The 27102-nt window shown below is 41.7% G+C and overlaps 1 protein-coding gene across 1 annotated transcript in view; it reads right to left on the bottom strand.

Annotated features, from left to right (window-relative positions):
• Positions 1-2095: 2095 nt before the first annotated feature.
• The window catches only part of SPTLC3 (serine palmitoyltransferase long chain base subunit 3), a 74762-nt gene continuing 49755 nt past the window's right edge, over positions 2096-27102 (bottom strand). Inside the window, exons 8-12 of the mRNA XM_061990476.1 lie at positions 20414-20633; positions 18169-18295; positions 5936-6071; positions 4849-4978; positions 2096-2483 (exon numbers count right to left, since the gene is read on the bottom strand). Coding sequence (XP_061846460.1) covers positions 2370-2483; positions 4849-4978; positions 5936-6071; positions 18169-18295; positions 20414-20633 — 727 coding nt within the window. The 3' untranslated portion in view covers positions 2096-2369. The remainder of the gene's footprint in view (positions 2484-4848; positions 4979-5935; positions 6072-18168; positions 18296-20413; positions 20634-27102) is intronic.

Here is a 27102-nt window from a genome sequence, read left to right on the forward strand (position 1 = left end):
TTCCCCAAGCCCAGGGACAGTCAGTCTGTACCTTCTCTAATGTGTAGGTGACGGAAGAAACATCTAATAAATCAATTGACAGTCTCTGAAAAATAGCTGTCTTGACTCCTTAATATGAGAGAGAGTAATGTTCTGAGGGCAGGAAGAATTTGGCTTTAGACAGCAAACATTCCCCTATAGGGGAGAAAAAGTGATGATTCTGTAGTTTAATCAATCTCAGGCCTCTCTTTGAGGGCAATAGCATGTTGTCTGCAACAGCACGTGTAATAATGTTTTCTGAAATATAAACTATGGCCATCTATCCCAAGATGGAAGGTCAGAAGTCAGCTGAGGATCTGGGTGCAGATGTTTGACAGTGGAGATCAAGAAGCAATATATCAAATTCAGTCCTTTTCATTGAGGAACAGGTCGCAGAAACGTCTCTCCCGATCTCCTTTGCAGTAAATGCACTCACCCTGCACGGAACAAAGCTGAACACCACAAATGGCCAGGCTGCTCAAAGACAAAGTCCACGTTTCCTAATTCCTCCTTGTCCTGTGCTTGAGTATTTTAACACTTAGTCAGTGAGTTTGCTCTTATCTATAACCACAGCTCCCCTGAACCTTCACAACACTTTTCAAGCCCGTCAACCACGGTGAAGAATCACATGACACCATCCAGTCTTCTCCCAGCCCTTGATATGTATTTCCTAAAGCTGCCATTTGATATAAGGGAATGTGTTGTAATCAGTTCTTATAGCACCACTGGATTTTTATTAACTTGCACAACAACAACAACAAAAATCCAACCAAAAAAACGGGCCCTCGTAACAAATCAGCCTTGTTATATCCTGAAAGCTGCTTTAACAAGCAGAGAGTAATATAGTGTAATTGGTACTCTACAATTTAATTGTTCTGTTCTTAAATCCAATATTGCAGCTGTGGGTTAAGTTTACACCACAGCTTTCAAGAGAACATGAAAGTGTGGTACATCTGTGCAACAGAAAGCTAAACATCTCTCATCTGATGTGTTTACAATGACATTTGATAGTGTGGAATGGTTTGGAGTTCCTTCTTAAAGCTGCAGAACCGCTTTTCAACGCTGTAAAAAAAGAGAAAATGCCTCCCATCTCCTTTGAGCAACTCAGCCCACATAAGCCTGATGAGAACACTGCTGGAGGCACGGCAGGGAAACTGCCAGCTCTAACAATGCCTTCAAGTATGTGGAGCTTTGTCACTTGGGGAGCAGGAAAGCGGACAAGGACATCTTTCCTCTCAGATGACATAATCAATTACTCGAAAAACAAACCACTCAAAAAAGGCCACAATTAGACAAGGAAAACAACCCCTGACATGCATAAACCAGACAAGAATATTTCAAGAAGTGTTGTTAAGTGGATGACTTTGGCACATTAAGAAATGGTGGAGTTCTCAATTTAACAGGTGGCTGAATTGCTTACGGTATCTTGAACTTCACATTCTCTGTAACTAACAGCTTCAGCATTATGTACTTGTTAGTGAATTTATTAAGCCCATAAGTAGTTCAAGAAACTTAGGAATGAGCCCACAAACGTCATCTGCAGTTTGTGAACTGCAAGTATCTGACTGTTTTGATCAAGGCTTTTATGGGAAAGTTAAATGGTTATTAACATTATTTACTACTGCTACACGAAAAGGGAGCAAGGCTGCTGAAGAGCTTGCGCTGTGGTGAGATGTGCTAGGCTGTAGGTCAAATGTGTTAGCAATAAAGCATTTCTGCTTATGGCTAAGCCCAAAGTTTTGTACATGACAAAGCTTACAGTGTATTTAAGTGGCGGAGAAAGGGTCTGTGATCAGCCTACTTCTCTTGTTCTCAGCATTAGCCAGCTTCTAACATTTTCTGTCCTTGAAGAAATGCATGACAGGGCAACTTAGGCAGGCAGGTAACTTTCTGCTCATTCCTCTGTGGCAGTCCGCACCGATGTCTTGATTTATGCTCTTCAACAGAAAACAGCAATCTCACTGATGAAGCTCAGCTATGTCACCATATTACACTGGAATACATTCAGTTTTTAAACTTTATTATTTTAGTCACAATTAAGACTATCTGAAGCCTCTTCATAAAAAGGGGCTGTAACAAAAGCTGTACGCTAGCAACTTGATCAATGGATGCGTCCCTTCTGCATCCAAAACAAGGACAGATCTCCTGGGGAGGCAAATCTGTATCTGTATTTCAGTCTCTTGAATACAGAAATTTGATACAATAAAATGCAACACCCGAGCTTCCCCTCCTTTCAATTAACTGAGAAACAAAAATTGTCCTTAGAAGGGAAGAAATGCATTTGTGTTTTTTAGTTTTCAGGTTTTCCCCCTTTTCATAGCATCATAATGTTCTCTTCATGGGTGGAAAACTCAATCTTCAAGTTCAAGCCTAGTTTCTTCATACAGTTCGGGATGAGATGACTTGGAATACCGGGAATATTTCAGTTGTAGAAAATCACCCAATTCATCCAGAGCATTCAAAACCTGTAAGACCATTATACTGTGTCAATTCTCTTGGAAAAGAAATGAAGTGCCAGCAACCTCTACTTTACAGCAGAACAAGATCATAAAAGCACCAATTAAAGAAAGTTTAAAGGGCAAAATGGGCACATTTTGCTTTCGTTCTCCTGCAGTGAGTGTCAAGGCAGCTGTAGACGTACAATAGCATCTGTGAGAATAGAACTTATTCCTTCAGTAGGTTATGGATTAGTAGAAAGTACATTAATTGATCACAGATGAAAATGAACTACCTTTTTCTAAAAGCACAGCCAGATGATAAAAATCCAGATAAAGTTATCTTTGCTTCTGCAAAAGTGATGTATAAGGCAATACTTCATATTTCACTGTAGATCCCAAAGACTGGACTTGTCAGTGTGTTTTCTTAGATGAGGCTGAGCCCACAGTGCTGATCAGACTCAAGATAAATAGTCTGAACAGTTTAAGATATCTTCATGTATTAATATCACAGGCATAATTAATAATGCACTAACATTGTAATGCCATTTGCTGAGCTGTGTGCCCAGCTCTTAGATTCAAAAGTAGCCAGGGAACTACTAGTGCAGAGACAAGCAGCTCCGTGCTTTGCAGCATCTGATCCACATTCAAGAGCAACCAATCTTTTGGCAGCAAAGGAGAAAAGAGCAATTTTGATTTTAAACCTGTTTCTGTGAAGCCCCTAAAATGAGCTCAAGAACTAAAAGGATTAATTGAGTAATGGCTTATGCAGAGAGATGGCTTCAAGGTCATTAAGGATGTTATTCCTGGGAGCTTGCCCCTCCATGGATCTTTCCTCTTTTTATTTCCAGGCTGAGATTCAAAACAAATTTTGCCAAAGGGAAAAGTTTTCATTGTGCTTGTTACCTGTCCTTACCCTGGGTTTAGGCATATTCACAAACCATTTGTCCTAAAAACTTTCCACCTGCAAGTAATTAAACTCAGGGCATTTCCATTCTCCCATACTGTAAGGACATTTAAAGAATGCCACAAGTACTATGGCTGTGGTATCGCTTTCAGAGACAAAACACAGCGCCTTCAAGAATGATGGCTGAGGAGTGTTTCAGCCCTTCACTGGTACCAGGAAGCAGCAATATGCTGGTAGTAGGAACTGAACATGCAATGATGGCCCAAAAATGTAATGGGCTTGATATTTGGAGGTGGGGGGAAAGGAAGAAAATCAAAGCAACAAGAGATTAATCTTCAGATCAACTTCATTGCCTATTCCTACTTATCTAAGCCAAATCTACACATTCCAACAGCAAAAGCTGACAATGACCAACAGCAGGATGTAGCTATGCCCTGTTCTTTGTAATGTTATCTTCATGGTATTACGCCTTGGTAATAAACTACTGCACCTCGAAGAGCAGCAGGAATTTTACATTGCACACATGCAAAGCAGACCTTTCAATATTTGAGAGGCATCTACGCTGGCCTGGGAGCTGCTCAGCCAAGCAGGGCTCCAGCCTCAAGCTCCACATGAATCTCAGGACACAAATGGAGAGCCAGGGTCTCTCTGCAGGCACAGGTGCTTGTCTGCACAAAGAAGTGGCATTTTTAACTCAAATGCCTTCCCTGTTCAGAGATTTTTTCGCTTTGACCATTTTACTTGTACAAAAAGAGGAAAAGGGAAAGCCTGAAATGTACCGTTAAGCCTTTGTGCTTCACAGCCCTAAGCTTATTCTGAGAATGAAAGAATGTATATCAAGCCCAGCCAAAACACCTTCAGCAAGAAAGGGAGATGGAAAATTTCAAAGGGTTTATTTTAAACACATTTCTGACTGCATTGGAATGGAGGCTTATGATGGAAGTCTCAACATACTCTTAACAGCACTTCTGATACGAGAGAAAGATACAGAACTGAGACAGACCAGACAACACCATTTAAACTTCATGAGGTTCAAACAGCTCCAAACACTGTTTGCAATTGCCACCTGCACCCCTAAGGCTGTCCCAGATACTTCTGCAATTCAAGGAACACATGGAAGTGCGGGAAGAAAATAAGGGTATGGAAAACTTGCTTTTTAGTTACTTCCATATCGTTTCAGGTTTCCTACTCTGACAGTTTTGACCTAGCATTTAACTCTTGTCTTGCTGTGGTCTTCATGTAGGTCTTTATTAGTGATGACAGCTTTGGTCACCATTAGCAATAGAAGAACATAACGAGTTTAACTTTCCCATAATTTATATTTAAAAATAAGATATGTGAGGCTAAAATGCCTTTAAAGATCAAGTGACAGGGCCACAAAAACAAATGTAAAAATGAATTACTGAGGCTCAAAGTATCAGACACACAGTTTCTCCCAACCTCCTTTGCATCTGAAGTTAATTTCAGCTGGACATCTGCTGTGCTTACCGTGTCTAACATCTCCCGTGTATGTGCAGCTGACACACAGAAACGAGCCCTGGATTCTGTGATAGGAGTAGCTGGAAACCCAACCACAACCACCCCAATGTTTTTCTGTAACATGCTTCTTGCAAAAGCCCTAAGGAGAGAAAAGAAAAAGACCCAAATGTAAATTATCTCCAATCAACTGACCACAGAGAGAACATTCAAGTATAATAAAACAATGGGTAAAGTCCTGTCTCCAATTGAAGTGGATGGTAATATCCCCATTGAATTCAATAGGAGTCAGAATTTTACCAGTAGGACTGGGATTCTTTGCTGCTTAACAGCTCATGAAGCCAAGTTGGTGTCAAATATTAGAGGCAGAGAGAGCACTGTAGAATAGACATGACTCATTTATTTCAATGCAAGGCTTTGAGTGCAAAGTGGGCATTCACAATCTCTAAGCACAGACCAAGCTGGGCGTCTGGAAGGGATGAGAGTGAGTTCCTGCATGTCAACAGGAATAAAACTGTGTGACAGTTTCTTTGCTCTCACAACTACTCTGTCAGTTTAGGAACCTTTTGTGTGGTATGTACTAGGTTTAGAGCACATAGTCAACCTAAGTTGCCTGCAAATACTCCCCCACAGCTCAACCCTAACTTGCTACTACCAACTTCTGTCCAAGTCAGTGCACAAGTTCTGCCTTATAGGTACTGAAGATTAAAACATGCAAAAACTGTTTGAAGATGAGAGGAGGAAAAAGAACAGTCATACCAACCAATTCATACATCAAAGGTAAAGTACCTCTTTTAATGATTATATTTAATAAGAATTAAAAGTCCAAATTCTAAATGCTGACAAGAGTATCATTACAGAGCCAGTTAAAAAATGATGAGAAAAACTGAAAAAATCCTGAATACTGAAACAGCTCACAATTAACTCTAGGGCCAAATTTAAAACAGCACATAAATAATGATGGATTCACCTAACAGGGTATATTTTGCTTGTGAAGCATCTGCCACACATAACTATATTTTTCATGGTGTATACCAAATGAGCTATGAACTTGAATAGTGTTTGTTTTGCCAACAGGGTTTTTTTTTTCAGTACTTACCCTATCTTACCAGGCATGTAAAGGAGCAAGGGGACAACAGGAGAGTCATCATTGCCATAAATGATGAAGCCCATTTCATGCAGTCTTCGCCTGAAGTACCTTGTGTTTTTCGCCAGCTGGCGCACTCTTTGGAGCCCTGAAATGAGTCAGTCAGGAGATCAGTCAGTGCAAAGATCATAACCAAGTCTTAGTAACAGGTAAGGAATGGGGCTTCAAGTAACAGTTCAGAAAAGTTTGGCTGAAATGTATATGTTGCTATTTCATTCAGAAGAAACCCTTGGAAAGTGCTGAATGTTGGTTATCATGGCACTGTAGGTGACTGGAATTCCTGTTACACAAGTTCTGATCTGCAGTTTCTTACCAACCTTCAGCAAAACTCTAGTTACTCTAATATGCATCTACATATATATCTCTTGCCGAGTCCTGCTCAGTTTCTCTGTCCTCTTATCTTGCTATTATTACCTCAATATCATCATCTGACAACAGCCTTTAGTCGTTCAAGACTTTCAGACACAAGTTTTGTTCTCCACATTGTCCTTGGCCTCATTCAGTCACAAATCCACTGATGTGTCTCCCAGCAAAAATGACAGGAGAGTTAAACCCAATTATTTTTAATGAAGGAAAAAAAGACAAGAAACAACAGAGGAAACATGTGCTTGAAAAACCATCTCAGCCTGCTTTCTTTTTGCAGTGTCACTCAGGAGGCAGTTGCTGCCAAAGCACTTGCCTCCCCATCCACTGTATACAAAAGGGAATAGCCACACTCAGCATCACTGTAGTAGGAGATATGTGTCTTTTCCCCACTCCATGTGCATTCTGCTTTGTTAGCAAGCTGGTGTATATGCTGCTCTTCTGACACTGTACAGTGCTGCTAGAGTTGGTGTCACCTACTCTGTACCCAATATGCTGCTCTTTCCCATTGCTCCCCAGTCCTAGGTTCACACAGCCACACCATGGATCAAAACAGGCCTGGCATCTGCCAGACCTCACCAGAAAGAAAACTGACAAACCACTGTCAAACAGGTCGATTCTCTAAACCTGAATTGCTGTGCAGCTGCTGTGCCTGCCCAGCAGAGGCAGTGGGAGCACGTGCCAAGACAAGGATTTAGCAGGTCACTTCTAAACTACATTCTTAACTCTTGTTTTCCTGCCATTTATCAGCCCATACTTTCAATATCACTTACACTGTACCACCAGACATGAACGCTGAGGCCTCCAGTACGACTCATTTCCTCCTCATCCCGTAGCTTTTAAAGTGCCTTTGCACAGAAGGATTACATTTTTGCTCTCCATTTACTTTTCATGTTACTTTTCGTTCATTCTGTTCTTCACTGTCTGCTTTCTGCTGTCACCCTTCTGACTGGATGCCTGTTTCCCAACTTCACATCTTCCTTCTCATAACCACAGTGGCTGGTTAGGCATCTGTAGCTGCAGATTTGTCCTCAGACACCATTCTGCCCCACCATCTGCTGTGGCTTTTCTCCCATTCCCTCCTGGCTAAGGTGGGGATCAGCACACCTACATAAACCTCCATTCCATTAATCATGTCTGAGTGCACGTAGGTTTGCACAAGATCTACTGCTTCATCTGTTCTGTATCTTCCCCAGTCAAGGTTCTGTCTATGTTCTGGCTGGGAAATTTATAGGGAAACTGGGACTCGCTTCACAGTGATCAGTTTTTGCTGAATAAATTAAATGATCTCATAAAACCAGTGCATTTTGTAACTTTATGCAGAAAACTGCCCAAGCAGACAACCTGTTAGTTACAGTTTCAGTCATTCAGTTTACGGCGTTCAATGGAAGAGATCTGCTGGTTAGAAAAGGCCACAAATAGTTTAACCATCTCGCTAATGCTGCTAAAACAAAACCAGCTGTGTCAGAGCAAGGAAAACAAATGAAACACAAAAGCATCCTACTACAAAGCTTTCCAGTCACTAATAAAAACAATAGTCTGTGGTATTTCCAAAAATATTTCTGGTGTAGTAGATCTCAAAGAACCAGGAGGAAATGCTGAGGAGGAGAAATGGGGGCAGGGGAGATGGCAAGGAAAGGGAGTTACAGAAGAATGGCACAATAACGTGTCTGAAGAATACAAAGAGATTTTTTTTGCCCTCATTACAGTTTGTAAGGATGTTATTAGCACCTCTCAAATGCCCAGATTACAATGAGGAGGGTGGGGGAGTAACCTGAACTGGGGGCTCAAAGCCACTGGTGCTTCTTGCTGCCTTAGCAGCCCCTGAGCTAGATTCCCAGCTCTCAGTCTACAGCATTTGAAACTACTAGATTTTCAATTAGGGAAAGTTTTCATAAATGCAGATGTTCTTGGCGAGTGCAGCTGAAGACTTGCTGCCTTCTCCTTTCTATTCAGCTGTTTACCACAAAGCTGGAAACAAAGTGTCAGCCATGCAGGATTCCAGACCCTTCAGTATTTATCAAACCATATGCACATGGCCCAGAGTAGAGCACTTTGTCTCGACTTCTTTTAGGTACCAGGAATTTAGACTCCAAAGCAAAAGTGGGAGTCCAGCAAAGGAAATATTGGAGCTGAGAGACGAGTTTCAGGCAACCCCCTGAAAGTCAAACAGCTCTTCCCTTGCTAAATCTATATGCTCAAGCATTTTGTGTGGGACAGATCCCCTTTTGAGACTCCCTACAGAAGTCATTTCAAGCCAGCCAGTGCTAACGCAAAAGAGCCACTTCAATGTTTTAGCAGCATCCCAGAATAGTAATTTCATTTGCAGAGATGCATTAAAAAGCCAAATAAAAGATCAGAGCGCTCACATATATCTGGAGGGAAAAAAAGCACATTAGGAGACAATTGCTACACACACTGTATTTGTGGGTGGGTGGCTGGGAGGAACCTATTTCTTTACCAAGTGTCAACGCTTTCCCTTCTAAATGTGAAGCTTTGTGGTCAAAGACCACATACACACATCATATACACAGCCATCTTATATGCTGTCCTGATAAGGGCAATAGACCCCTTAAAGTTTGTGATTGTATTTCAACACTCCTTTCTGTTCCTTTATGAGACCCTCCAATGTCAGATATGGAGGCAGATCTGAGCAAAATGTTTATTTAGGTCTTACTGGCCTCAATTTTCCCCTACGCTGCAGATTAAATCAGTGTAAGAGTGATGAATTCAGTTTAGAATCAGATCTTAGTCCAAATCCACTGTGGTAAGTTTAACCAAAGACACAGCACTTGAAAACTATTTTCTTTGATTCAAGAGGCTGTGGTCTTGCATCCTTTGTTACTGATGGAGTGAAAATCTGCAGAGTCAGATCCTTGAGCTAGAACATACAGCTGCATCTATTGGAGGGTAAGGATTTACCTGTACTAATTAGAAGATCGGGTCATTACACAGTAAGTAGATTTGTTCAAAAAGTCTTAAGTGCTTTGCAAAATTCTTAAGGATTTACAGTCTATGCAAATAACTTAGAGCACAGCATACAGGATACCCAGATAGTTGTATTCCATAAAATATGTGCACCACAACACAGCATATGTTTAGAGAAAACAGCCTGGACAGGGAAAACTGACCCTCAGCTCATTAAAACTAAGCCCACTAATGCCCTGGTGTTTTCAGCTAAGGTTAAGCATGACATTAAGTTCTAGATCTTTTTATTAATTAAGAAGGGACAGAAAGATTGAAAACTGAAGTATAATAAAGAGTTTTTAGATTACACAAGCTCTCTTCACACTGCTGGGGACATACAATGATACACAGCCAGCTAACCGGGATTTTGTTAAAACACAGGATCAGTTGTCTGGATGGTACAACAAAATCAGATTTACTGCATCTGCAACCCACCTACTGCTGGCAAATTTAGACTTTACATTTGTGGCACTGCTTCGAAAATGTCTGGTTTCCTGCAAAGTTCTGAGGTGTTGGCAATTCTGGGGAAAACATGGATGATATTTTTATTTGACACGCATTATTGTGTATTGCCAGTTTTAGCTCATTAATTTCTGCAGGCTCTTAGAAGGCTTTAAAGCTTAACATTAATATGGTTTAGTTTAAGGAAAAAATACAAAGAGAAGACAAGAGAGAGAAATGATAAAAGACAGTGGCTTGCTTGTATTTTTGTTGAAGCAATAAGCTTTTTAAGAGAGACACTTGGTAGATGCTTTAGAATCATAGAATGGTAGGGGTTGGAAGGGACCTTTAGAGATCATCTAGTCCAACCCCCCTGCAGAAGCAGGGTCACCTAGATCAGGTCACATAGGAACATGTCCAGGTGGATCTTGAAGCCCTCCAAGGAAGGAGCCTCCACACCCCCTCTGGGCAGCCTGTGCCAGGGCTCCCTCACCTCAACAGTGAAAGAGTTTTTTCTTATGTTTAAGTGGAACTTTTTGTGTCCAGCTTCATCCCATCCCCGTAACAGCTTTGTCACAAGCCAGGTCACAGCTTCAGCCCTGCTTTCAGTGCAGAGCTGCTCAGGAGTTTGACAGCAGGAAGGCATCCTGACTACACATCTGAGGGCCTGACCTCAGGCCGGCGTCACCTGGCAAAGCTCCACACACTTCAATAGAGTTTTGCTGTTTATGCCAGCTGAGGACCTTATCCTGGCAGAGAAAGAGGTAGTAAAACTATCAGCTCTCTGAAACAAAAGTTTGTTTTCCTCTTCCAGAGACGTCTGCTTCTCACTCCTGCAAGATTTTAATAAGCAGTGAAGCTGGCTGCTTTCAACTCCTGCACAACATTCTACCTTTGAACTCTTCCTGTAGGCTTCTACCCTTGGAAATTTGGACTCAGTATATTGAAAACAGGGATAAGCAACCTGTGGCCTTTCATATCAAGACCTCAGGTGTATTTTAATTGAAGGAGAGCTATTTTCCCTGAACTCATTCCAGGAAAGAGAATCTCACGCTGCACTTTTTCTTTCCTTTGGCACGTGGTGGACTCTTCAAGACACAAATCCACCTGCTTTAATCTTTTCCAGCTGTAGTTTCATAGGGTCTTTCTAGATAATTAGTTACACAATCTAACTTTTATGTACTGGTGTCAGTGTGTCTCTTCAATCTGGGTGCCTTGGATGGAGAACTCCACTCCCTGCTCTTCTCTTTTCTTCTAACAACTAGATAGTAAAAAGCAAACTTTCATAGGCTGAAAAAAACCGTTGGGAAACAATAGCTCTTCCCCACTAAACTGTTGCAGATGGATAGATTCTCTTCTTTTTTTTCCTCTGGTTGCATTATAAGAGTAACACACATGTACCTCCATGTGCATTAAATCATACATAGAATGCTATAAAATTGGGGTGCCTAAAGGAAATATGTTCTCAGATAAAAAAATCTTTATCAAAAAGCCACTTTGCTATCAAGTGGGGAGGAGTGAAGACATTTTCATCTACATTCTGATGCCAACTAGAAACCTAGTAATTGTGACTTAATTCAGCTGCTAAATAAGCCCTTAAGGACTTACTTAGTCTGTCCTATTTTAACCATGAACTGCTGAAAAACACTTTCCAGAGCAGATTAAGGGAAGAAAAAGTGGTGATTTCTGCTGAGGCAGAAAGGAGGAAAGTTGTACAAGTTCTGTCATTTTTGTGTTCTTACTTGAATGAGTCAGCTATGCCTGCCCAGCACCTTATCTATATTCAGATGCATAATGTAAGCATTCAGGGTCCTGCAGCAAAGCAGGGACAGAGCAGCCAGCCTTGGCTGAGCCTTATTTACTCCCAGCACAGGTGATTAATCACAGAGCACAGTCAGTCCCTCTGCTGAAAGGCAGCCAGTGCACAACGTGCTCCATCTGTATCGCATTAGGTGTTTCTGAAATGCCAGTGATCTAAAGGCCCTTAAGAAAAGGCACTTCTCTCCTTTGTGTTCCTCAGGCTGATAACAGTGCTGGATTCTTTGGGCAGCTGTGAGCAGCATCTGGATCAGAGGAGGAATCCTCATGCTCTGTCCCAGCAGCAAAGACACCCTTAAAAGGCACCTGTGTCATGGAGCTGCGTGTTGCTGTCTCTGGGGAAAGTGCAGCTTTCCTTGCTGGGGGACAGGCTAAGAGACACATCCAAGTCTTGTCCCATCCCTCCTCTGCCTGCAGTTAATACTTATTGGTGAATCTGGGGGACACCTCTGCATGGCTAGAGGACACTAACTGCAAAGCCCCTGCTTTTCCAGATGAACTGACCCTCCACAGATACATTTGGCTTGCTTTAGAAGGTGGACTGCATGGCAGGTGGCTCCGCCATTCATGGATGTATGGATGAATTGTTTTTGAGTAAAGATGGCAGAGTTTAGCTCTATTTCATCATCCACTGCTGGGAGAACATCTGTGATGTGTGTATCTTAGGCAAATAATAATCATGACAGGACATTATCATCAGCATCTCCACTGTCACAGTGCCTGGGAGCCCTAGTCACGGAGCCAACGTTGTGCAAGCAGGGAATAAATTCGCTTACGTACTTTAAATATAATCACATCCTTCCTGGGAATATTAACTTAAAATTAAGCCAGGGTTCAAGCATTCTGCTTGATGAGGACCTGAGAGAAGCAATCATCTCAGAATGAAGCAGCAAAATGAGAATTTGAGAGGGAATAGTAAAAAAAATAGACTTTAGTGTGCCTTCTGCAAACTGTTTCAAGCAGGTTCTAGGGTCTGTTGCTAAGTAGCTTCCCATATTAAAGCTCACAGCTAGAGTTTCATGACCAGTCCAGCGTGGCACAGATTTATTTTGCTGCTCTTCTCAGCTCCAGCTTCTCAAGTCCTGGCACTGGGCTTCATGTAGCCATATGGTAGATTGGCTCATGGAACCAGTTTGGCTGTAGGCTAACCATTTGTGGGAGGGTTGATTACTTTTCAGCTAGATCAGTCTCTGGTTCAGTTCAATGCATGGCTACACGAACACATGCTGGAAAAAGGGCACGAATAAGGGGACAGGCAGGGGAAAAAGGGGAAAAAGGATGGCAAGGCTGCCCTTCCTCACCCCAGTGCTGGTTTGTGCTGGGTTGTAGGGATGTGAAACTGAGGTTTTGAATTTACAGAGGACCCTGACAGGCAAAGCCAATGTTTTCAAAAGATTGCTGAGCACAGATAGCAGTGGGAAATGTTGGAAACTGGGCATTTTAAGAACCTGGTCCTCCAATTATATAAAAATCTAAGACAGACTGAAATGCTTTTAAAAAGAACATTTTAAAACCAGATCTTTTTAAGGCCAAGCCAAACCAGAAAGCAGTGCTCTGCAGCTTCTCACAGCCTGAATGAGCTCAAATGCAAGAACTCAAACCCTGCTAGAAACAAAAATGAAAACTAGTAGTTGCAAAAGATAAATCAATTACCACAAAAGGCAAAGGAAATTCACTTTTTAAAAGAAAACTTTCTATCTAAGCAACCTCAAGAATTATCTCTTAATATAACAAAGGCAGCAGATTCCCAAGGACAGGGGTTTACAATTTTCAGCATCCCATAACAACATATGAAAAGTATCTGCTGCTCTTGGTGAATTCTAGTTGCTGCAATTTGCTTTTCACACCACTGTGATTGGTTATCAGTCCTCAGGAAAACTGCTTTAGGTTTTCTAGCACTCTTAACTCTGTCTTGTAGTTCTATCTTTTACCTTTTGGTATTCTAAGGCAGAAAAAGGGAAAAAAAGGTCCAAGGTCACAGCTGGAGGGTCTGTGTTGCATGCAAGTAAGTGTACTTGGAAATCTGTGCAGGGTCCAAACATTCTGAGTCAACTTCAGTCTCATCATGGGGATAAAACCACTAAGGCAGCTGCTGAGTTTCCTGAGGTATCTCCAATGGTGTAATGAGAAGCCACAAGGAGAATGTATAAAGAATGTCTATACTATGAATTATAAAGAGTAAATGCCATGGGATCTCCTGCTTCCCAGATCTCTTAATAAATGAGGAGAGACACATTTGAGATGAAAAGGCCACAAAGGCTTAAGAGGGATAAATGATTTTTAGGACTATAACTGAGTGATGGAACTTGCTGCCTTATGACATTACTAAAGGAAATACAGCTGCCAGAAGTTCATATGCTTTTGAACAACTCTATTATAAGAACTGTGATAGTATCTATGGCATTATGTTACCAAGAATAAATGTATCTTGTTGTATAAGCCATCAAGTTTCAGAGAGTCCTGCAAAACGTGGCACTGAAAAACACCAGAACTTGTACTCTACTACAAATACCATTTCACATGACAATAGAAATGCATTTGTGATTTTTGTTGTCATTCTCTGACTCTTCTGACACAAATCAATCCAGAAACAAGGGACCTGGTCATAGTGACCCCAACCTACCTATCTTTCCCAGACAGGAACTGTATTTTGAGGAAACTGGTATTTTCTCCTAATTTAATATTTTTTGTACTTCATTTTCTCAAGTCACAGCAGAAAACATGGCAAAAGATGGAAACTGTAATAGCTGGCTGTAGGTTCTGCAACATCCTCCCAGTCCCAGTATCGTGACTGTATCACTGTATCTGTGATCACTGATATGTGATACACCCATACATTTATAAATGGTTTCTGCAGGAGATACCATATCTTCTCTACATCTTTTTCTTATGTCAGTGAAAGGCTTTTAAAAAGAGAACTTATGTATCCCAATTGGGCATAAGCACACATTTTGCTAGCACACTTTCACAGCAGTTTCCTGACCAGAGAAGAACAAGAAATGTCTGAGGTACCAGCACCGTTTTGGAAGGTGGTATGTTTGCTACCGTTTCATGCAGATACCTTTGTCCCTCTTCCTCTCCTTCCCCACATCAGGCTCTTCTTCTTCACTGCCTCTCCAGCTCATGTTCTCAGCACCTCATTTTGGCCCTAGTCTCCATCCTTATTACTCACTTGCTATCCATTCCCTTATGTTCCCTTTGCTTGTCAGAGTCTCTTCTCTCTTTAGTCTTCCTGGTTCACTTCCCTAAGTACCTGACAGTGCAGGATGGATGCAGGTGATGAGGGCCCCAGTCCTCTACTCAGGCTCCAGGTAAGAGATGCTCCCCCAAATTGAGCTGAAAGATTCTCCTTCACTCACTGGATCTTGAGATTTATTAATGTTCATTTCAAGCAGAGTGTTTTTTTAGAGAACTGCAACATCACAAGACTCAGATGGTATTTCATAGACATGGCAAAAACTACAGACTTGGCTATCACAATCAAAGTCTTCACCTCAAAGCCTGGAGAAATTCAAACATTTGTTTTTTCAAATTGTTCCCCCCAACACACACTTCCCCCCACCCAGATTATCAGACCCATATGTGTATCTAGCCTTCTTCTGAACCCTTTTCTGTTGCTATGAAAAACTTGTAGCCTGAAAGACACCTGCTGTGGATTATTTACAGCTAAACAGTTTAGGTTTCACAGTGTTGTTTTTAAAGTGCTAACCCGTTCCTTCCTTGTAATGGAGCGGTAACCCCTGTGTCTATAAACATCTATTGATACCCTGCAGTCATGCATCCAGTATAATGATCCTGCCCTGGAAGTGCACACCCCAAATCCTTTTCCAAACAACTCTATTCTTACTACTGGAAAATAAAAGAAGAAAACATGGGAGATGGATCATTTGGATACACAGCAGGAAAAACACAAGCAGGATTGTGCATTTCTGGCCCCTGGTATTACCCACTTCCACAATTCCACCTATGTTGCTCTTTTCTAGATCAGCTGCTTAACACATTGGAGGAAAATAATTAGCAAGAAGTTGAAGGGAATGTGAAAACATGATATCTGGGAAAATATAAAAAGGACATGTGAAGTGCTAAAAAATATAGAAGAGAGAGTTTTCAGAGCAGCAATTTAAGTGAACAGATCAAGCTTCCTTCTCTTAGTTTTCTTTTAATCTACTGAGGAGTCAGTCAAAATTCATAGGTAAGAACATGCTGGGTGAACAGACTTGCTGCTATCCCAGATTTCATACACTTTTTAAGAAGCACTCTCTAGTTAACATTAAACTTTTTGTCAAACTCGAATTTCACCCTTTTCCAAAACATTCCCAATGTTTTTTGCAAGGCTCCCTTCCCTACAGAACTGGCCTCTGGAGGACAACATGTCACTGGATATATCCTTACAAAGGATTCTCCATTGATTCAACAGGCTTCAGAGAACAAAGGGTCCCTGTAGCAGCTCTGGTCCACTTGAAACTTCTCTGCCAGGTGACTCTGCTGCATGGGTCATACATCTCACAAGGATGGGTCACATTCAGGATTCTATGATAGAGGACCAAAAGGACTCAGCCTGGGCCACTGTTGTCCTTGGAAACAAAATTATCCAAGAAGAGACAGTGCTTTCTCCCTTCTGTTCCCTACCCTTTCTAAGCCACCACCACCTTCTGTCTGATGCCAAAGTAGCATTGTAGTGTAGTCCAGCATAACATTTTTTCCTGTGTTTTGGGTTGGGTTTTTTTTGTAGTCCACAAGACAGTCTAATGAGGGGAGGCCCACATGAAAGAAAACCCAATAGACTAAAATAATGAGTCTGGCTCAGAAGGAAAAGCAGCATTTTTACACATCATAGCCAGTTTGCTAGCCTTTGTGCAATGCTCCAAGTTGTGATATATGATTTATTAATTTGTTTTTCTGTTCATTTGCATTTCATATTACAACACAAATTTAAAAGAAAACCTGACAGGATACTAATTGGTTTCATAAAGGATTTGCAGAAGACTCCAAAAGCACTTATTTTCTGCTGAAATACAAACATTGTGTCATTACACAGGCTCTTGGAAGAGAAAAAGCTGCAAACTGTTAGCCCTAAGACAATCAGACACTGCGTCCTAAACAGCTCTGTCTTGAACCAAGTTCTCCTACTAGCCTGCACTGAGCTGCACTCAGGATCACGCTAGCTACAGACCGTTTTTAAGAGGCTTTGAAGGTTTGGAAATGCTCCGTGTGTTTAATGTTTGACACGCCTGAGGTATGTCACTCTGGGGAAGGCTAAGATCGCCCTCTGATGGCAACCAGCTCCTGCAGCCCGGGCAGGCAGCAGCACGGCAGGACTTGCTGCATGCCTAGTCCCCGAGGTAGAAGAAACGTGTCAGAGCTGGTCTCTGAGATTGAACACGATGTAGGCGTCAGCATATGCAACCTTGACCTTTCAAATTACAAGCTGGAAACAGTTGTTACACTTTGACTTCTCTGCCAAAATGACAAAAGCACAATTTCCTCATTGCCTACATTGTAGTGGAGTTTTGCTGCACTTTGGTACTGCACTCAGCAGAATTTGGCACTGGGACTGGGCTTTCTATCCTTCCTTCTGTACTCTACGGTCCTGTAAATTCTGGCCTCACTGAAGGACTGCAATAAACATCTTCATAACCTCCTGTCTATCACAGTTTGAAAGAGCTCTCTAGGGTGCTGCAATGGAATTGTGCAGAGCAGTAGCATACCTGCTCTCATTCCTTTCCATTCCTACCTTACCCTCATCATATCTATCAGGGACAACTAATATAGAATTACTCTGTTAGTCCTACACAAGGTAAACAAAAACAGCACAGTGATGCTGGACCAGTACAGAAGAGATTACAACTCAGTACAGAATCTGTATCTTCAGGTGCAGCTTACACAGCAACACGATTCTCAGGCATTCCTGACAAAACTCATACAAATTGAAAAACCAGCAGCTTTTCACCGAGTTGGAATGCAAGTCCTAGAACACTGAATAAATATCAGAATCACTTTGAAACAACAGCAGATAGATGTGTCACACAGTTGTTTTGCTGCTTGCTGCATAGAAAGGATGTTACACAGGGGATTGGACTGTAGGTGCATCTGCAACTTCAGGAAAGGAATATAAATAAACCTGATTTTCATAAACATGCCAAGTAGTTAACTCCTTTGGGACAAAATGTACTTCAAAACTAGCTTCAGGACACCATAATTAATGCCTGACTGAGGTAGGATTTATTATAATCATCTTCCCATACTATCATTCCACATACAATGCCTGTTTTGAATTTCTGCTCCATGCTTGAGTTGCTTGCTATTTGGAAGGTTCACACTTACAAAGGAGCTCAACTAGCCCATAAATAAAGGCACATCGTTATGAGCCTCTCCTACGAACTCAGACCATCTACTCAAAAGGCAATGCATGTACTCCTATGTATTGCTGTAAAGCAGAGTGGGCTGGCAACTACAGAGCCAGAATATTTCCATCCCTGCTGCATGCAGGTGAGTGTGGAAAAAGAGAGAGAGTTGACAGCACTCAGAACTATGATGATTTGGATATTAATTTCACAGTGAGAATGATTTCCTTTGCACTGCTTAATGTGGCTTACCTTGTGTTGTCCCATCTAGTCCCATGAGGCACTTCATTGCCCGGATGATTTGCTCTGCCACGGGCGGACACATAGACGTGGCGTACACAGCACTGTGAGAATGAGTTCGTAAAAAGTCCACAAGGTCCTTACACAAGCAAAACAAAGTGTGAATGAGCTTTGAGCTGGCCAAACAGCAGATTTCCCTCTTAACTACTGCAGGAGTGAGAACAAGCTAAAGGAAGGGGACATTTCACCAGTTACCACTTTGCTTTCTTGGCTGCTACTGTTAATACGTGGCCTGAGGAAACATCAGTCAGGTGTAAATGCTTCACCATATCAGAGGGGCAATTGCTGCTGCAATAAAAACCTGCTGCTTCTGTGCTAAGACTTATAAATAAGCCAAAACGATTTAAAGGCCAATGAACAACTGCACTTAAAATCCTACTCAGTTCCTGTCTGGGAATGAAGCAAAGCCTACATGACATCAGTATAGTCCCTCTGCCACGAGACCCAACTCAGGAAAAGAAATCTTACTGGGATCTATCTTTGGCTATCAGCATATAAACTTAGTTCAGCTGAAACTTTCCATCTGTGTGGCAGGGACAGTCATGTCAGAGTTGCTAGAGTTGCTTCAACATTTCCTCATATAATAAAGAGCACAGTGTGTGCTCTCAGAAGCAGCATTGATGTACTGTGGGCATGTCTGCAGCAACAGTAACTCTCCTTAATCCGGCGACACTGTAAGAATTTAGCGCTTAATCAAGACCCATCATTATTACCACAGCTGATACCTCCTAGTGCAAAATATCAGAGTAACAGTTACCACACTAAAAGCTGTCACCTATCAGTGAGAAAAGGACACGGCCTGTTTGAAAACTGCCACCAGAAAAAAAACCCACCCACCAAAAAGAGTAGCACAATTAATTGCTGAAAAAGCCAAATAAATGAGCCTTGTGCAGTAACTTCAATGCTAAGGATAAAGATGTACCCAGCCTCATCCAGGTTATACATCACTATATTGCCATTGTAACCCTAAGGGTTTGATCAACTAGCTGAGAGGGCCTCTGTGCTCCAGCTAATGGTGAATAAACAGTGCCACAGTGAGTTTTTGGCTGCAGAAATGAATATAAGTGTGCTAAATGTGTTGGGTGAGCAGCTGCCACCAAGGTCTGGAAGCCTGGGGCAAAGCTTAGTGATATGCACAGGCATGGAAAGAGTGACCTACTTTCACTTAAGAAAACTTACAAGGATTAGGTGATGAATTACTTTAGACTGCTTTTCACAGGTCTAGGCTTCCTAGAATTTCCAGTTACATTACCCACATTGTCTTTGGTAGGAGTTAAACCTTCAGATACAAATTCAGCAAGCAAAGGAAACAAAGCAAATCGATTCTTGCTGTATAATGATAGCCTGTTTTAAGATCTCCAGAGACAGAACCAGAAAAGACAATAAAGAAATACATGCTTTATACTTTCTTATAGTCCTTTCATTCTACTCGAGTGCTACTCTTAATGTTATCCTGACAACAACCATATGGGCTGTCTAAACAGGCTTCCTACTCATTCAGCAAACTACTTAAGAAATACATTCAATGGGGTATGAAAAGGATAAATAATCAGCAACCACCTGATAACTCTGTCAAGCAAGAAAACTGATGACATTTCACAATGGTGCTGATTATGCTCTCTCTTCTACAGCCCCAGTTAAGCTCAGCACAACTTTTTGTTGACATCTGTTGTTGGCAAGAGGTTGTTTTGTTAATGCATGCAGAGCAACTAAGGACACGGATTTTACTATTGCAAAAGGCTCTCAGTAACCCTCTTTCTCTATCCTCCTAAAAATGCAACTATGACAATTCACAACTGTTTAGGAATTTTATTATCAGTGGATGAATTTGTGGCTTTAATCTCTCAGTATTGCTCCACACACTGTTTACAAACGTGAAACAAAGGAACAAGCAGTCTGCATGCAAATTAATGTCGTGAAGTATATTTAGCCAACCACAACGTGTCTAAGCTTTTCCAAGACAAACAACAATCATCAGGGTGGCACAGAAATACTGAACCCAAGCAAATTACATAATATGAACATTAGACACAAATAAGAAAGTCTGACTCTTTGATGTGCATTTGAGATCCAGACAAAAACGGAACTAGCTTTAGAGCAGCGCTCCTGTAGAGCGGTCTGTGTGAAAATAATGAGATAGATGTATTAAGAAGGCACTACCCTCCCACACCTGGATGTTACAATGTCTGTGTTTTACCTTTTTGCCAGCTATGTATCCTCCAGCTGCACCAAAGCTCTTTGTGAACGTTCCCATTAAGACGTCAACATCGTCAGGGTTCATACCGAAGTACTCCACAACTCCTCGGCCCGTTGCCCCCACGGCACCGATGCTGTGAGCCTCATCCAAGTAGAGGTAGGCTTTGTATTTCTTCTTCAAGGAGACTATCTCTGGCAGGCGCACGATGGACCCTTCCATGCTGTGGATGGAGAGAATCACGGATGAGCAACAAATGCTGTACACTTCTGTTCCTTAAGAAAACGTAGGTGTTAAATGCTTTACTCCATGAAAGATGATCTGGAACCTCAATTTGTATCTACAGTCCAAAGAAAAAAATGTGACACTTTCCTATCTATAGATGAGTATAAAAGAGTCAAATGGATTTAGAACACAACCCATCAAAATCAGTCAAAGAGTCTTTGAACATTTGGGATTTTTTAACATGCAAGGAAAGGTAGAAAGCAAAGGGGAGATACTCACCTGAAGCAGCACATCAGCATTCACTGCAAACCTAACATTCTAATCAATTACAAGGAATTGCAACAATTCAGTCTGGCCCTTGCTATACTTCACTGCCAACTACTGTGGCAATATTTAGGGGTAACAGCTCTAGAGCAAATTACTCATGTACAGAGGAGTTGAGTGTAAGACATGCAGGAGATGGATCACATGAAATGCACAGATGATGCCATAACTCTAAGCAGTCCCAGTTTTCAGAGCAAACAGAACCAGGGATTAGAAAAGGGAGGTCAAATCCACTCTTGCCAATTGCTGCTCCCAATATGTACTTTTTAGTAAACATAGCCTGCTACCTGGTACTCAAAAGAAAAGTCGTTGCCATTCCTTTTCTTTCACTTCTTGTAGGCCTGCAGAAAAGGAAATATCCTGAACTTGCACCAATGGTGTATTGAGATTTGTAGAAATTAGAAAAGATTATAAATCTTTTGTATTGTTGGTAATTACATCATTAAGTTAGAAGGCACAGAGGAGGCAAAAAGAAAGCCCAGGGAGGTGAATAAGAAATGCAATCTAATCTCATAAAGATGAAGTATCAATAGTATTGCTGTCAAGAACACTAGATCTTGAACACCTTTGTGAGACAACTACAGCCATGCTTAGATATGCTCTGATGCACTTAGTATTCATTTCATAATGAGTTACACATGTTCTCTTCCACTAGCTCTATGAGCAGGTCTTTTAAGTGCTAAATACTTCCTATCAGACACAAAGTGAGCGTGCTGTGTGCCAGGAAAACCAGCTATCCATGGCTAACGCCTGTGGCTAAGTTGTATCTGATCACAAACGCTACAATAGTTTCAGGTAAGCAGAAATGAGGAGTTTGTTCCCAAACAGCACATATAAAGAGCAGTGCAATCAATGCAATTTCTAGGCAACTTTTAGATCCTGGACCAGTGGCTTTCACAGACTGTATTATTGTCAATCTAGCTGCACCATGCAGCTGGAAGTCTGGTACCACAAAAAGAGTGGGATATGCTTTTAGCACTTGGGAAACTCCTAACAATTTTAGTACTTCTTCATCCTTTGGTCTCCTGAGTAAGCTTGGAAACAGCTTACTCTCCAGTTATAAAGGAGACCTGCCCATAGGCAAGTGTCTGCTAGTTTGAAAGGACAGCAGGGGGGAGCAGCCATGGACAAGGATTGTTTTTGCTGTTTGTACTGGGAGGTTCTGAGAGCCTGGCTGTGCCTGCCTGAAGGCACACTTTTGGCTGTCAGGTATCTGCTGGTAAATCTTGCCTGGCCATAGAAGGGCAGCTGAGGGGGTTGTTTATTGGCACCGCCACGTCTCCTGCAGCAAGGAAGGATGGGCTTGTACTGCAAGCTCCTGAAGCCTGGGCTTTCTCACTTCTCCCAAAAGGCACTTGGCAGCTGAGAGAGAAGCAACTTGAACCACTACAGCTATTTTCCTAATGAATACAAGGGCAAAAACATAGTTCTTACAAAGCCCAGTGTCCAAGCATTGGTCAGATTAAAATTGTACCAAAGCAGTGAGATGCACTCAGCATCGTATGTGCTGGGGATGGCGGTGTTCAGCAGTGACTGCCCAGCCTGCACGGTGGTCATATGGTCAGGGAGGGAGAGAGGTGCCAAGCAGCACCTCTGCAGGGGGAAGAGACCCTCCACCCACCACCTATACTTGAGCAGACCAGCTAGGAAGTGAAGGACAGTAATAGTTTTCCCACATTTACATGGACGTCATCAGGCTTAGTGGCTCATGGAGATTCAGATGGGAGAGACCTTCAAAAGATAGGAGTAAAAATGGGAAATTAAAAATATAGAGCTTCATTTGCTTCATATTTGTGGAACAGAAGCAAAGTTGTTGCTGAATCCCAGGACATACAGAGCTGGCACATGGCTGTTGCAAGATTTAATGATTAAGAAGACTTAATGAAAGCCTTTCGTACTCACATGAGTAGGAGATTTCCCTTTGAACTCTAAGCTGTTTAGCAGAACAAGGCACTTGTATTCAGTTTGTGTTGATTTACTGCTCTTGAAAGATGCTGGCTGACATAAATGTTACAATAGCTGACAGAGATCTTAACATGGCCTTGAAGTGTCCATGGAGTAGAGTGCTGCTGGTTTTGTGTACATTTTCTGTGCTGCCATCCAAACGCCTCAGCCCTCCTAATGACAGCTGTTTTGCTGCCTACTCTGTTCTTCTCTTCCTTTCAACCCTGGGAGATGGTCTGTGATAGGAACACTGCTCTGTTTAGAACTACTCCAAGATAAAGCTGACTTCACAGAACCCCTTGGGTAGCCCAAATGGAAAGTTGACAATGCTTCAGTAAATACTGATGTCAACTGAGTTTAAACCAGAGAGACAGAAGTGAACTCTAGTCATGTTTGGTTGTGTCACTTCTACAGAGCTATTGATCTGTTTCCAGATCTGCTCAAGCACACAGAATACATCAAAAAAGCTGGATGCAGATGAGCACAAGCTGGCTCTGTCCAGGCCATTTACATATCTCATCACATGGTATTATATCTTCTCTTGTAACAAAAATTGATAGGGATGTAAAGCTTCCAGACTGCAGCTGACCCTCATCTCCCTTGTTTAGCAGGTGGGCACAAAAGCTTGCTGCAGTACACACTCAGACTGAACTTCCAGGTGTGAGGAAAGAACAGAAAATTTAGTGCTCACTGAATTTTGAAGCTTGGTTCAATCTCTGCCAAACCACCGAGATTCTTCCTGACTCAGCTGATGAATCGTGGAACCACTGCTTTGACAGACTGGAGGTGTGCACTGTGCTGGTCCCTTAGCTGGGAACACAGGCTCTCCCTTGACAGGATATCGACAGGTTCTATCCAGTTAATTTTGAGACTTCTCAGGAAAAGAGTTTTCTATGTCCTACTACAGTACCACAGCTTCTAGTTCTTTTTTCTTTTCTGTCAGGAAAGTCAAGTTATGAACATTCAACCTATTATCTGCTTCATAACTGCACCACTCAAGGTCTCCAAATATGCTGTATAGTACCACCGTCCTTTCAACATCTGAAAACTTTACCTGTTCCCCTCTCAGGCTAGTTTGTAGCTGGGAAAATCTCTCCTTTCCTGACCTATTACTACCAAGATGCATGCACTCCATTTTACTATTTACTTTAAGGTATTGTTTTCTTACATAAATGTTGCACAATTCACACAACAATCTGGTTTGTAGTTTGAAGCAGTAGTTTCAAGGAAATTTTCCAAGCCTGCCCTCAAATACAATCCCATACACTGAAATGATAGCAATGTTAACCTTTAATGCTGGTCCTTGGCCAAAGACATTAAACATTACCCCGTTCTTTTCTGGAAGTCCAGTCACTTAATCCCAGGAAATAGAATATAACCCTGATAAATTTCCCAAGGAACCTCTAATGCACATGAAAAGCATTTGACAATATCTAACTGATCAGAGAGCTCTTTTCTTAGCTGTAAGGGGAAAATACCCAAATTAAGTTAACAGCAGGAAAAAAGCATGAAAAAAACCAGTCTGTTTTGATCAGTTTCTGGTGCCCTGGGCCTTGGCCTGTCTGACTCCTAGGTAAATATGTGTGCAAGAGAGAAGAAGCCTAGTACAAACCATGTAAGAACACAGTAACTCATTAATCCTGAACTGGAAATCATAGAAGCCAAGGAAAACATTAGCTGGAATTTAAATAATAGAAATATGATTTAGCAAGTCAGTTTAACTTATGCCCTGGACACTGCCAAAACTTGTTCATGCTTTTCGTACTGAAGATTGATGGCGCGATGGCCTCTCTCAGTTTGGAACACAAGTGGAATACATTGGCTCCTAGGCTAGTTCAAGTTAAGAACCAGCTTTCATTAGTAGTTATATTTATTTTTGAGGGTTTTTTTCTTCTTCTTAAGATAATAGAGACATTAAAAAGCAAACAAATGTATACTTCTTGCTATTTATTTGACACGCAGCTTGAGTGCTTCCCAAGTGAAGAGGCCAATTCTGCCTTCAGTCGTAACCAAGCGAGATCTGTGGGTTATGGTTTCAAATACAAGTCTGATTTCCAGAAATGCTGGTGTTGGTTAACAATGACCCTTTTCAAATTGTGCCTGCTGGTAAGTCTGGGCACATGCACAGTGTAAACACTTTAACATACTCCTAATGGAAAAAGAAAGCAAATTTGTTTCCATACCATCAGCTTCACCATGCTAAGACTGTGTTGTCCCATGTAACAATGTTTTTTTAAAGAAGGAAAGCTTAGTGTTGCTTTTGCATCTCTGGAAAAACCATTTCTGTAAATATTTGCCAAGTCAAACTTGCAAGTCAGGGTATTTTGACTTGGAGAATGGCTCTGAACAAGTTATTTAAATTCTATATTAGTTGTCCCTGGAGTATAACTTAAGTCCTTTAAGGAGAGAAAAAAAATAAAGGCCAAAAAAAGAGACAAAAAGCAGTATTAACTATGGCAAGAAGAATACATGAAAAACACTCTACTTCCTCTTAAACCTTCTAGATGAATGTTAATTTGGCATCTGGGAAATCTTCAAGAAAACTCATATGAGCCAATATGGGGTTGGAAAATTTTGGTCTCCTTCAAAAACACAGGCCAAGAGAGGAAAGAGCATGCACACACAAACCAGTGAGAGTATTTCTAATATGTCTTTCTCCATCTTTTCTTTTGCACATGAAATGTTATTGGTTATGTCCTGGATTAGACTCCACAGAGCTGTGTGCATCTGGGGCTGGCAGCAACGGCAGGGATCAGCACAGTGGGCTGTGCTGGTACTCTCCCTCACGTCAGAGCAGACTTGCTTTGCAATCAAACCACAATCTGCAGTTTCTGATCTGCTTAGACTATGAAAACAACCAACCAACCAACCTAGCTACTTCTAGGGCTAGCTTCCAAAGAGAGATTATCAGAGAGTTGAGCTTTGGTTTGCTTGATGCCTTTCCCAAGCACAGACACCCAGGGTGTAAGTGGTCTTAACGCTATTTAGCCCTGATGTGGCTGAAGGAACTTTATGGCTCCTTTTTAGTGAGGTTCTCTGAGATTTAACAAAATGAAAAATATCTGGCATTGCATCAAATGGCTGCTGGAACTTTTGAGAATGAAAGTCCCTTGGAAAATTAACTACAAAACCAGAGGAAAAGAAAATTCTACAGTAAATATACATCTAGAAATATGGTTGTACTTATTATAGTAGCAAATATCTGCCAGTGGATTTGTGTCTCATTGTTTGGACTGTTCCATGCTTCTGTGCTACCAATATACTTTCTTGCTCCCTAGTGGTCAATATCCAGTGTAAAGGATTTAAAAGTGAACAAAGCTCAGCAGCTGGAGCATTTTCTGCAGGCCATGTGACCGATGGCAATATTTGTCAGTAAAATGTTGGTGGTCCACTTAAGTTCTGCATGATCAAAGTCCTGACATCTCAGTTTTCTTTCAGGAGTGCCAAGCTATGTTTATTTGCAGTTTCTCTCTGTTTATTCTGGTTGAAAGGAGATGTTCAGCCTGCTTTAGATCAGCTGATCTGCTGCTGACCTGTCTCAGCTCTGAGTGACAGGTGTTTAGATAAGGGCTGATTTGTCCTCTTTGCAGATGGAAAACGTTAGGTGAAAAGAAAACACTGACAACTAAGAAGTTGTGACAACGTGAGATCGTAAAAGATTCCTTATGAAGAAAGTTAATCAGCTCAACTGTGCCAGCATTTCTCAACGAAATGGCATGAACAACTGCTCAACCAGACTGGCTGTATTTCAGTAACATGTGATATGATGCTCACATATGAAGTTTAATGTTGCTTTCATAAACCATGTCACATGAGTGGGGTTTTGGTTCCCTTTACCCTGGTGCAAGTGCTGCTACTCCCAAAACTACTCTTGTTGTACTCCATGCCTCTTTCCTCATCAGCACAGTAGCTTTGCCTAGATCCCTGAAAACCCTCTCACTGTCCAGATTCCTGTTTCTTCAGCCCTTCCTTCCTCTTCATGATCTCTACCTCTCCCTGCTCCAGCTCCTTGCCACCAGGGGCTCCTCCTCTATGCTGTCCACCAGCCCCAGCAAGCTTCTCCTGATCTGAGCAGCTGCCAGGATGAAGCCTGGGATGGTGAGCCTGGCTGGTGCCTCTGCTTTGCTGCTCAACTCTAGTGATGGTTTGTGTTTCTGGTTGAGTGTGAGATGCACCACACTAGTGAACCAGAGCTATCT

Source organism: Colius striatus, chromosome 2, assembly GCF_028858725.1.
Source record: "Colius striatus isolate bColStr4 chromosome 2, bColStr4.1.hap1, whole genome shotgun sequence".
Classification (NCBI taxonomy): domain Eukaryota; kingdom Metazoa; phylum Chordata; class Aves; order Coliiformes; family Coliidae; genus Colius; species Colius striatus.